General features: G+C 42.9%; 1 protein-coding gene across 5 annotated transcripts in view; it reads right to left on the bottom strand.

Annotated features, from left to right (window-relative positions):
• Arhgap44 (Rho GTPase activating protein 44) overlaps window positions 1-13403 on the bottom strand; it is a 160068-nt gene that overhangs the window by 44004 nt on the left and 102661 nt on the right. For all 5 annotated transcript variants that reach the window (XM_051180384.1, XM_051180388.1, XM_051180386.1 and 2 more), the window contains exon 7: window positions 8026-8143. In XM_051180384.1, the coding sequence (XP_051036341.1) occupies window positions 8026-8143 (118 nt within the window). The remainder of the gene's footprint in view (window positions 1-8025; window positions 8144-13403) is intronic.

Here is a 13403-nt window from a genome sequence, read left to right as displayed (position 1 = left end):
ATACAGCTATTACGCGTAGGGGATATTGTCATTAACTACAGACAAATTACTTAAAAACTAGATAATTTTCCTTTTAAATCAAGTGTCTTGCTTAGTTATTTTAAATTAAGAACTTAAAATGGGAAAAAGATTTGAACAGTTATTAAAAAAAAATACATCTGTTCAATTCCACTCCATGTGCCAACCCAGGAGTGAGCCCTAATTAATGTAAACTGGTGCATGCCCAGTGCACGGACCCCACCTCTGTCTTACAGCTGGCTGACAGTGGGGGATGGCTATATGTAGAGGTGTGGGAATTATCTGCATACCCTGCTTCACTCTGCCATGCCATTAAAGGTCCTCTCAAATAGAATTAAAGTGTTTACTGCTTTACAGACTCATTCCAAAGGCTTTGAAAGGGCAAACATTTTACTTTTCAACAGATTTGAGACAGAGATGCTTGGCGTGGGCCAATTTTCTCTTTCTAAGCATCCTGACTTGCTTTTCAGACTCTCGCACTATTCACCCACAACTCTCCCACTGTTCATCTTCAACACATACCAGAATTTCTCCAGACTTATCACTCTGTGGGTCTTTCTCTAACCTAATGTTCTGTAAGAAATCCTCAAGTCTTTTGTTTGTTTGTTTGTTTGTTTTTGTAGCACCGACTCAGTTTCCCACAAGGGTTCAGAATCCATGGGTAGGCTCAGCTGTATCAAGTGTTAAACAACTTGGAAAAAGATTTACTGGCAGTTGCAATGAAGTGAACATGACATATCATGGAAAAATACTGCTGTAAAGGACTTGATCTGTGGAGTCCAGTGTCTTTAGGGATACTGGGGCATCACTAATGCTTTCTGATTCAGAAAACTAATCTATTCAGACTTTTTTTTTTGAAACCTTAAAATGATGGGCATCTTATCCCTGCTTACACTGGCAGACTCTCCTCAGAATCTAAGCTCTGCTAACTGTAGATTCAGGACTCAACAGCCTGCGGGGCTGGACCAGGGCAGCCACGCAACAGACGTGGGTCAGTGTTTGCTTCCCTTCTCCATCAAGATGAGGCATACAATATCTCTTAGTTTTGTGAAACCAGAAACATCCATGCTTGCAACATGCTTAGATATGTGACATGGCTTGCCCAGTTCACTGCAGATACATCACAGAAAGTCCACACAACTGAACATGGCTACCAGCTGGCTTCCTGTTAGGTATGGTTGTTCTTGTCCTTAGATCTCATGGGCAGATTCTGCTGACAGAAAGAAATCCAAGTATTGTCCACATTCCTCAACTATTCCGGAACTTTTAGATCTGAAGTGACGGTACTGCCTGGATCTCATACATTTACTTCCTATTACCGTCTACAGATCTTGTGCTAACAGGAATTACAAATCCATATTCAACACGTGTGTGTGTGTGTGTGTGTGTGTGTGTGTGTGTGTGTGTGTGTGTGTGTGTGTGTGTGAAGTCAGACTGTGGAGAAGGCAATAATGGCTAAAAACTGCCTTCGATTTGTGGTTCCCGAGACTTAAGCTTCAAATAGCAAAAATTATACACTAGAGAATAAAACCACAAAGAATAGATACATGTTATTAAGAGACTGAGGGAGAACTGAGAAAATGGGAGGAGAGTGGCTGGTGGGCTGGGCACTGGGCGAGGAGAAAGTATGAAAGCGGGAAAGGTGGAGATGGGAGGCGATGCCTTCCAGGAACCCCAGGGCATCAGTCAGTCTTGAGTACCAAGCTCAGCTGGTACACTGCACCACCAACCATGCAGATTCAGTTCCTAATCCATCTCCACTTCATTGGTCACTTTCTTTCTTTGCAGTGACTATCAGCTGAAACTCAAGCCTTCTGGGATGGACTGGAATGGGGTGCTTTTATCTGAAGCCCCAGGAAGAAAGGGGAAAGCAGACAGCAGTTCAGAGGAGCAGACCTGCTTTTTCCTTGGAATATGGAGGCAAGACAGGGAAGGGGTGGGCTCTAGAAGGAATGGGCAAGGGGTGTGGCATCTGAGTCCCTTAGGTCTCAGCAGTTCCCATCTGTGCAGCCCAACCTGACTGATGGCTAAAGTTATCTGGGCCTCAAAGATCTGAGAGGTTCTGTGTGATCTTACCTGTGAGATCTCTCAGAGGGCTCTGACAGCTGTCCTCTCAATGTTCAGCCCATACACCCTCCCTCTGTTTGCTTATCTGCTATAAAATAGAAGACCTGAAGAATCTGCTGAGGAAATATAAACCCTCAAAGATCAGGAAAAGCCCATTCAGGGAACTCAGAACAGAGGAAGCTCCGGTGTATTTCAAAGTCAAAAGACTTTAATAATACCTGCTCTGGGTGCTCTCAAGATCAGCTGAGCACACACACAAGACTACGAAGGTCACAATGGACAGTTACCCACTGGAGCTGACCTTTGTAAGCTCCACACAACTAAATACCTCTCACAGACTAGCCAGGATGAGTGTCAGAAGGGAGGGAGCTTCTACTGAAGACTATTTGTTGCAAAGTCATTTCTACAAAAGTTGCATTCCACTGTCCCAGGAAGGTGGGCACAGAGTCCACAGATCTGAGGAATTAAAGAGGATTTTACTCAGGGTGGTGGCAGTGATTTAACAATGGCTCTGGTACAGATTATCCATCTGGAACAAAAGGAAAATAAAATAAAAAATAAAAGCTCTAACTCATACTCTATAAAAGCAAATTTCTGCTGCCTTAATGTTCATAAAAGGAGGGTATAAAATAAAAAAAAATTTATAAAAGGCATTAAAATGTTAATATAGAAGAAAGCATTAAAAATGATCTCTCCTTTGGACAGAACTTGCTTATCTAAAGGGCCACTTGGGAGCTTTCCCAAGGCAAACAAAATGGTTTAGCACTGAGATTTTAATGGCCAAACTGAATGCACACTAAGTAGAAAGACTGGGCAGATCAGTCAGAGGACTTGCAGCACAGTCGATGGGGAAGGGTCAGATGTTCCCAGCATATGGAAAACACTTGAACTGCTAATTTAAAAAGCACAGGCATGTTACCTGACTCATTAGTACAAACACGCAACTCCCCCAGCAGGGCATGCCTATCAGAAGACGACCACCCAATAACTACATGAGAACACATGACCATGACTAATACTAAATTACACGTTACAGTGACATGGAGTGAAGGAGAGCTTCCCATACTGGCAGGCTGGCAGAAACAGAGAAGAGGAGCAGCATAAAACACAGGCAGAGATGGAAGGAAGGGCCTGTGCGTTTTCATACGGATGATGCAAATGTGAACTACATTGTCTTTTCAGAAGGGGAAACTAACTATCAGTATTTAGTAAAATACCAATATGGGTAGATTTGCCCAAAAAAATGCCATCTTGAGGCATCTATCCCACAGAAAAAAAAATCACCAGAGCAGAATGATATAGACCTATGGATCTTTAGTTACCATTTGGGAGAGAAATAGCAATGCAAAGCTAATAGTTCAGTGTGAGCATCTTCGCACAGGAGGCCAGTGCGAGCACCTTTGCATAGGAGGCCAGGGTAAGCACCTTTGCACAGGAGGTCAGTGGGAGCCAAGTTATGATGTGTGTGTCCTGTCCGTGTGCATGCACACACTAACACACACATACATATAACCTCCCAAACACATATACCTCCACACACATATAAATCCCCCCCACACATAATGGTACATATGTATGTGCTCTAATCCTGCTCCCTTGTCTTTCTCAATTTCATGGCCGCTGGGTGAGTAATAGGGTGTTGTGTCACACAAAATTTTAGTGAGCATTGGTGGGAAGAGGACTTGGTCACTTCACTTGAGAAAAGGTTGTTGGTCAGAACAAGCAATTGTTGATGTTTTCTCATAATGTGTTTCTGTATTCTTCCATTGGTTATAATAAATATTTCCTTTAGAATCTTTACAGAGAAATATACTTTTGGTACAACAGCAAATGCAAGACGTTTAAAGTATGCACAACACTACTGCTCTTCTTCTGGTGTAGCTGGGTATTCACATTCGGAATCCCCTCTTAGTACCTGTTCACCTGGCCCATTGGAAATGAATTTTAAAAAGAAGATTCTTTTTCAAAAGGGGGGAGGGGCTTTAGTTAGGGGATGGGGTAAAGATAAATACAGAAGTAGGATTAAAAAAAATAAGAAATCTTACTATTAACATTTTACCAAAAACAAAACAAAATAAACAACAACAAAATAAAAAAAAACATATATAATTTAAATGAAATGCTCCCTAAGAGCCAAAGACCACCTGAAAAACCCCCAATGCCACACATAGAAAGTTATTGCTGTTGCCCACCAGAGGTGGGAAGTTAAGTCCCTGTAGCTGAAGACACCATGTATCTTGGACACAGGGTCCACAGGCCCCTGAGCTAGAAATGACCCAAGTGCCCCTCCCTAAGAATTAGCTTTTACTTATCAGAAGGCACCATGCAAGCTTCCAAAACAGAAACAAACTACAGTCCTAGCTGGCTCTCACGCCTATGAGCCTGAGCTGATAACCCTACGAGTGCAGTAGTGGCACCCAGACAATGGCAGTCAGCAACAGCTCTCTAAGTGGACTCAAGACCCACTCAACAAGACGGAAATCACCTGTGGTACTGGAAACCTAGCCAACTACCCAGGCCCAGTGAAGTCATGGATCTTGGAGGAGAATCTGCAACCACCACTTTACAAAGTCAGCATAAACCCCAACTCCAAACACTTGGCCTTGTACCCACAGATAAGTGTAGTCCTCACCCCGCATCAAGGAAACTTCTCTTTGCAACAGATGGAGACCATTACAGAAAACCACAACCAATCAAGATGCACACTCGGTCCTGTAGAAACATCTGGGAAGTACTCCTACATCTAAGGATTAGGGAGTACTGGAGAAAAAAGAGAGATTTTAAGAGACAAAGGTTCAGGGAGTCTGCTGTAAGACTGTGTCTCCTATTAATATCAGAATTATACCCATAAAGTCTCATCAACATGACTGTCCAAATATAAGCTGAACAAGGACAATGCCAATAGACACGCCAAAGTGGATGGAGGCAAGCCCACAAGGCCTCAACCCTATACCAAGAGCTGCATGCAACAAAGGAATGCTTCCACAGGGGAAGAGCATACCAACTGGTTATCCAGTACAAAGTGGTCAGTCCTGAAAAGATATATACAAATAACATTATACAGACGTGTGTGTGTGTGTGTGTGTGTGTGTGTGTGTGTGTATTCCCCAATACGTAATATAAAATAACACGCACACACACACAAACACACATTTGCAGGTAACAATAATCAATAAAAAAAAGTGGCCATGATTTTGAAAGAGTGAAAGGAGAGGTATATGGGAAGGATCAGAGAATGGAAAAGGGAAAGATAAATGATATAATTATAGTCTCAAGAATAAAAGGAAAATGTCAGAAAAAGAAAAAAATGAACTATTATCATGAATTGAAATATATAATTAATATACATTAAACTTATGTTAATTATGTGTATGACACTGACTTATGAGAGGGAGTTTCTAAATTTTTTAACCTATCTTTGTAGTGTTTGTTAAAAGTCCTAAATATTTCTTTCTTTATTTTTTAACTTGATCCAGAAGAAGAGGAGGGCGTGAGGAAGCAGGAAGATTGAAACAGGGAAAGAATAGAGGAGAGCAAGAAAAGAGATACCATAATAGAGGGAGCCATTATAGGTTTAAAGAGAAATCTGGCACTAAGGAAATATCCTATGATCTATAAAGATGACCCCTACAGACAATCTAAGCAATAGTGCAGAGGCTACCTTAAATGCCCTTCCCCAATAATGAGATTGTTGACTACCTTTTATGCCATCCTAGAGCCTTCATTCAGTAGCTGTTGGAAGCAGAAGCAGACACCCACAGCTAAATACTGAGCTGAACTCCTGGAATCCAGTTTCAGAGAGGGAGGAGTGATGAGCAAAGGGGTCAAGACCAATCTGGAGAAACCCAAAGAAACAGCTGACCTAAGCAACTGGAAGCTCACGGACCCCAGTCTGATAGCTGGGAAACCAGTATAGAACTGACCCAGACTCCCTGAATATGGGTGTTAGTTAGGAGGACTGGGTAGTCTATGGGGTCATTTATCTCTAGTATATGAATGAATTTTAGGAGCCCATTCCACATAGAGGGATACTCTTTCAGCCTAGACTCATGGGGGAGGACTCCCCATGGAAGGCCTTATCCTCCCTGGGGAGCAGAAAGGGAATGGGATGGTGGTTGGTAGGGGAATTGGGATTGACATGTAAAACAAGCTTGTTTCAAATTTAAATAAAACAAATTATCAAAAAAAAAAAAGTTCTAAAAAAAAGTCTGTTATTTAACCCCAAAAAGATTCTGAACGGAATAAATGGATATACAGTAGACAAAGTATAGATCATACCCAAATCAGGAGAAAGACTAACATTTCAGAAATGGAGCAGTAGCCACACTAGGTAGGGATTTGCCATAGAGCCAGAAGCACAAATGGCCAGTTTGCCTCAATCACAATGAATCTGCAATCTGAAGCATTTGTATTTCTCTGCTTGGTTCCACAAGATGGCAGCTGGGAGACAGAGGATTCTTTAAAAGTCCTTCAATGTTTCTAATCCCAGAGGGAAATTCTGAATGTCATGTGAATGCAAGCTTAAAGCCACCTGACAGCATGGCTGTAAAAGACAATGGACAAGGCAAGAAAGCCACAAAGAACAAATAACCTGTGAGCAAAGCATCATTTTGTTTAAAACTGCATGAGATAGTTGAGGATATAGCTCAGTGACAGATTGCTTGCCTAGCATGATGAAGTTCTGGGTCTGATACCTAGTGTATGAGTTTGCTCAAGCAACCACACGCGTGCACGTGTGCACACACACAAGCACAACACACACAGTGCTTATGTACAACTATGACAATAGAAATACAATGTATTTGTAGAAGAGGTGAAGTTTCTAATATTTGGGTCTAAAGATAGTTTACAAAGGTTTAGCTTTCTTAGGGACCCAAACTGAAACAAAGATTACACACACACACACACACACACACACAGTGCTTATGTACAACTATGACAATAGAAATACAATGTATTTGTAGACGAGGTGAAGTTTCTAATATTTGGGTCTAAAGATAGTTTACAAAGGTTTAGCTTTTTTAGGGACCCAAACTGAAACTAAGATTTTACACACACACACACACACACACACACACACACACACACACACACACACACACAACAGCACTATGAATAAGATGTCTCATTATGTCTTACACAGTGTGTGTGGGAATAGTAGATGTAAATGGGAATGCATACAATGAGTGACATCATCCCACAAAATCAGGATCCCAGTTCTTAGAATTAGTCTCTCTCTCTCTCTCTCTCTCCAAAACCTGTTTTCTTTGATGGCCTCCACAGCTAACATTTAAAGGGTCTCCCAATAGGTATAGATACAGTGACCCAGGATGAATTAAAAAGTAAACAAGGAGAAACAAATTACTATCACAGAAGTTAGATTCAGTCTAAATTCTTAGCTGCTTTAGGGACCTACAATGTATTCTTTGAATACAGTTGCCCTAACGCTCCCCATAAAACAAAGATCATGCCCTCTTTGCTTACAGCATCAGGTGAGTGAGGGCCTGTGCCTCCCTGTCCTGGTCAACCTCACAGCCACAACTCTGAACTCATCATGGACTTCTTTGGAAATGGAAGTAGGCAGTCCAGGGACATTTTGATTAACTGGAGCATCACCATCAGGTTTTTTTGTTTTGGTTTGGTTTTTGGTTTTGTTTGTTTGTTTGGTTGGTTGGTTAGTTGGTTTTTATTGTTGTTGTTGTTTGGTTTTTTCAGACAGGGTTTCTCTGTAGTTTTAGAGCCTGTCTTGGAACTCACTCTGTAGACCAGGCTGACCTCAAACTCACAGAGATTAGTCTACTTTTACCTCCCAAGTGCTGGGAATAAAGGCATGTGCCACCACTGCCCATCCTTACTAGAAAACTCTCCCATGAACAACACAGACTATCCCTAAGAACTCCCCAGCTTGTCCCAGGAGAGAAGAGCTAGGGGAACAGATACCCGGCAAATCTCCACTCTGTTGGCAGCCTCCTCCATCTCCTCCCTGAGGGCATCGGCTTTGGCACCCGCAGGCTGAAGGCTGCTGGAAAGCCCTGAAGATTTGGAAGTCTGCTGCCACCTGATGGAAAACAAGAGAGAAAGAGGATGTGTTAGACAGGTGGAGTCCTCGGGACACAGCAGAGTGCTGAGGACATAACTGGCCTCAAGTTGTTAGCCAAGGAACTCCACTGTTGCAAGGAAGGAGATGTGACCAGGAGATATCATGCTACACCAGGTGAGGGGGCTCACATTTCCTCAGTGGAACTGATGTGTGAAGCTGAGGACCAGCACTCTATAGAGTTTGCTACTGTATCCTCTATTACCTTTAACACACTAAAGCCAAATGACAGTCACCATTGCTGTCCTCTTTTCACAGACAAGTCACAGTTGTTGACATTTATATACAAACATGATGTAGCATGATTAAATTAAACTAATTAACACACTTACCACTTGAGCATTTTTGCTAAAAGATATCTGAGTCTTAACCAGGCTCATGAATGTTAGTAGTGATGCATGCCTTCCATACTTCAAAATTACTAATACTACCTTCCAGTATGGTCTCTGCCATTCATTTAAGTTCCTCATGGGCTTCTGGGTTTGGGAACACACCTACTCAGCAGAAGCCAATAACGGCTCTGAGGTGAAAAGGAAACATCAATAGTATTAAAAGCCAACCTGAAGGCAAAATTAGTGAAATTAGGGAATAGCATCATATTAATTTTTGTTTTGTATTTCCACAAAACCTCATCTTTTGCAGGAAGAACCCTGGCCTCTTGAGGAAAATACTCAGACAACACTTCTTTCTGGTTGCTGAAGTTGCCATCAGGGGAAGACAGAGGGACCAGAATGGTCCTGCAAGAAGAAAGGGCTCAGCAGGGTTTCTCTTCTGGTCTGAGACCCTACAGGCTCATGGAGACCAGCAGGTAGGAGAAAAAGAACCAGAACAGTCCATTATCTTAACTCATCCACTGGGTCTTTTATCTTCCAGAGACAGAGCTATTTCTAGCCTGTGAGAAGCACAGCAGGGCAGTTGGGATGACAAATGGCAGGCAAGCTTGACTTCAGTCTTGGAAAATCAGGAAGATGAAAGGCTGAAGAAATGAGTGGGAGCTGCCTTGCCTGAGACGGAGTTCAGGTAGGAATGTGGTCAGAGGTTGCCAGGTGTTTCAATGGACAAGGCAGTTGAGAACTCTTCCTGGGAACGCCTCTAATGACTTGTGACAAGATGAAATAGTTTATTTTAAATACAATGTGAGTACAAACCAAACAAGGACCTCCCTGCAGCCCCTAGACCATGTCTGCAGCTGAGCAATGGAGGGATGCAATATCCTTCCCCACCCCAATTCCTGAGTCAAGAATCTACTTAGCAGGTCCCTAGCTGGTAGTTCTACTGGGCTTTTCTTTCTCTTGTTATCTGGAGGGAAAGCAAACAAATGTGGGGCTATAGGATCCAAGAGGCATTTAATGACAGAAAGTGGCAGAGTGAAGGGTTCTCAGCCTTGTAGGAAGTGAAACCATGACACAAAGGCTCTCAGACATTGAGCTGCTTAGAGGCTACCAGGAAGACACATGCCCTGGAAACCATTCTGATTCTAAGAACTCAGAAATTTGAAAAGCAATCATTTTAAGCAATTTCTCTAAACTGATACAGTAAAAACAGTTAAGCAGGGGTCCCTGAAAGACTCTCCCTGTAGAGACATGCAATATACAAATGATCCATTTCTGAATTGGCTGGAATATCCAGAGTCAATTATTTAAATAAAACATTAAAGGAATGAGGGGTTTGGGTCATACAAATCATCCCACATCATTGCTGTAATTTATATGAGGTAGCAAATACACCTACATGTACCATCTGACTGAAGAACCAACGAATAGATGCTTTAAAATGTGGGGGGGGGGGGCAGGAGAGATGGTTCTGAAGTTCAGAGGGCTTGCTGCTCTATCAGAGGGATGCAGTTCAATGCTCACATCACTCTCAGCATATTGAGATCTGCTTTACTGACTTGGAGCAGACAGGGCAGAATCACTTAAACAGTGACAAATGCATGTGCTCAATTCAACCCTCATTAAACGCTGAATAAATGAGATGGATCTGACAGATTCAGTAGAATTGTGCTAAAGTTCACAGATCCAGTCATGGAAGTATTGATCAAGATGTTCTGAGTGGGGACAGATAAAGATGAATTTGGAGGGGGCCCATTTGGAAGCACTGAGGTATAGTATAGTTCACGGGCCAATGCAGGTCATCACCAGCAAAGGGACATAATAGATGCAGCTGGACAGAGACTAGTGTGGGGGTGGTGGGACCCCTGAGAACCAGCTGCCCCAGGAGAGTAGCTTGCAATTCCTGCTATTCAACATCACTCTGGAATTCAGTGTGAATTCCATGGCTGTATCCTGACAGCTGCTCCTTGCTGACTAAGTGTGCAGCTTTAAGGGAAATGGCAGGAAGCATGGGTTGGCTGGCTGCTTGATAAGGCTTTTAGCAAAGTCACAAAGCAAGTGTAGCTGGATGTCACCACTCAGAATCAGGGGATAAAGATGCCTAGAGTCAGTACCTTGAGGGCTTGGGCCAGCCCTCCCTCTCATCAGTTACCAAGGCAGAGAGAGTCATGAAGGAAAGGCAGCTGAGACGGTGAGGGGCCTGAGTCACCTACAATCTCTGCAGAGCAACCCTCTCTCACCTTACTCACAACACAAAGCAGGTGACAGAAAGCCACCAATGTCACAGAGGAGATGGATGATCTAGAAGCACCTTTTTTGGGTTTTGTTTTGCTTTGTTTTTGTCTAAAATACAAAGATTGCAAAGGGCTTATTTGCTGTGCTTTGAAGGTGAACTGTCCTTTACAGGCTCCTGTGTTTGTACAGTTGGTCTCCAGCTGGTGGCACTGTTTGGGGAGGTTGTGGAACCCTCTAGACACTGGAGGTGGGGGGGCTGCTGTCTAGAAATTTAACTGCAAAGGCCTTCCTTCTAGTCAAGCTCTGCTTCCTTACCAGCAAATGACATGCCCAGTAATCTCAAACTCCTACTCCTCAGCTGCCAACTGTCCCAGCTACACCATCCCTACCATGGCAGACTGTATTTCCTAAATTGTGAGCCAAAACAGATCTTTTCCCCACGTAATATCTTTCTGCCAGGTGATCCCTGACAGTGGATGAGCAAAGGCTACTACGGGTCCAAGCTGAAATCTGTAAACACAGAAATTGGAAAAGGGGAGTTACAGATTCCCTTAGCAGATCCAAATACATAGCAAATGAGCTAAGGTATGAGAACTGTGTTACTCAGGTATGACCCGGCCCTGTGGACACTCCCCTGGGCTTTCAGAATGAATGTGTTGCTGCTTAATATCACTAAACAAGAGCAGCCATGGCTGCCACTTGGTGGATACACCCTCTCTCATGAAAAGACCAAACAAAAAATATATGAGATGACAGAGACATGCTGCCAACTAAGCTTCTATCCTCCAGCCAAAAACGCTTTACAGGAAATCTGTTTTCCTTATAGAAGCAAAGAAGACCTCAGGGTGAAGACCCAGGCCCAGAGACATGGTGTCCAACTCATCATAAGGAAGAGCAGTCAGCATGACTCAAATCAACTCCCATGACTCTGATCGGAGGCCTGAATACTGTGGTCATGGGATGCCATTTTATGCAATACAGAGTGTAATAATAGCAAACCCAAACTCCTCATGCATCCGGCTCTCTTTCCTGAGTGCACAGTATGGAGAGGGCCTTAGAATCCTATCTGTATGCTAATGCACCTTTGTGTTAAATCCTTTTGGTGGTTGTGATAAAATGTTCTCGTCAAAAGTGATGTATGGAAGAAAGCATTTATTCTGGCTTACAGTTTCTGAAGGGGAGTCCATAATGGTAGGGGAGGCATGAAACTGGGCAGGAAGCTGAGAACCCACAGATCCAGCTCCATGCAGAAAGCGGAGAAAGCAAACTAGAAGTTGGGAGAGGCTGTAAACTCTAAGCCCACCCTCGGTGATGGTGATGTGCTTCCTCCAGCAGGGCTCTGTCTCCTAGAGGTTCTATTACATCCGTAGACAGTGCCACCAACTGAATACTGAGGATTCAAATACCCAGCTCTATGGTAGCCATTTTTCTCACTCAAACAACCTCAGCTTCCCTTGAAGGGAGATGGTGCTTACACTCTTCCGCAGCCAACAGAAGATAAATCTCAACAACACTGAATTTGCTTCCAGCCATTTAGTTTTAAGCTCACCTGATTATTTGTAGCAAAAGGTATTAGTTTCCAATGTATAGTCATGGTGTAAAATTTCTTTCTAAAACATATTGCAAAAAAGTCATTCAGGGAGGTTGAGGTGTGGGATATACTAACTAAAGAAACTTCTCTGCTGATTTAACCTGTGTTATTTTACTGTACCCAGCTTTTATTGTTCCAACTATAGAGTCCCCCAATGTAATAAAATTTATAGCATGGGCTTAGTGTTGGAAAGCACTTAGGAAGTGCAGGGGCATACATGACCTTACTTGATGCTTGTAATACTTCTGCTGATGATGACAGCTGTGACTCCCTGTGCACAGGTAAGGAAATACATTCTAAGAACTGGTTTAGCCAGATGGTGGTGGTACATGCTTTTAATCTTAGTACTCAGGAAACAGAGGCAGGCAGATCTCTGTGAGTTCAAGGCCAGCCTGGTCTACAAGAGCTACTTCTAGGACACCTAGGGCTACACAGAGAAACCTTGTCTAGAATAAAAAAAAAAAAAAAAAAAATGAGGCTCAGCCAAGGCCACTAAAAAGTCTATAAACAAACAGATCAGGATCTTGTTTCCTGACTTCTAAACCCTATTGTAGGATTCCTAATTCTAAAACTCTCTGCCCAAGAGCTTTCTGGTTTTGCTTATTTCATGAAAGGGAAATAAGATGAGGCAATTAAGATTGCATTAGGAAGGACTTAAGATAGAAACAGTTCCTTCCACACCAATGTGTGTGAGCTTGTTTTCTTTCAACTTACACTTGTGTAAACACACATACACATACACACACACACACACACGTGTATGTGCGCACATACAGACCACTGTAAGGATAAAAAGGCCAATATGAACCATGTCCACATATAATGGCTACAGTCAACATCAGGGCCTGTGGCATTGGCCTGCTGAAATAGGAGTTTGTAGTCTCTGAGTGGCAGGTGAGAAACAGCCTGGTAGGACCTTCACAGAAGGGCTATAACAGGGAACCTCTATGCCATCCACTTCAGGAAGTGACACATGTCATGTCCAGAGTTAGAAATGCTCTTGTTGCACACATGACATATCACTGTCCTGCCTCTTGGTTCTCATGCTCACTCTCCTTCAAGC

The sequence above is a fragment of the Phodopus roborovskii genome, unplaced genomic scaffold (genome assembly GCF_943737965.1).
Source record: "Phodopus roborovskii unplaced genomic scaffold, PHOROB, whole genome shotgun sequence".
NCBI classification, from domain to species: domain Eukaryota; kingdom Metazoa; phylum Chordata; class Mammalia; order Rodentia; family Cricetidae; genus Phodopus; species Phodopus roborovskii.
Note: the sequence above shows the minus strand (reverse complement) of the source record. Positions and strands in the feature narration are given on the sequence as shown.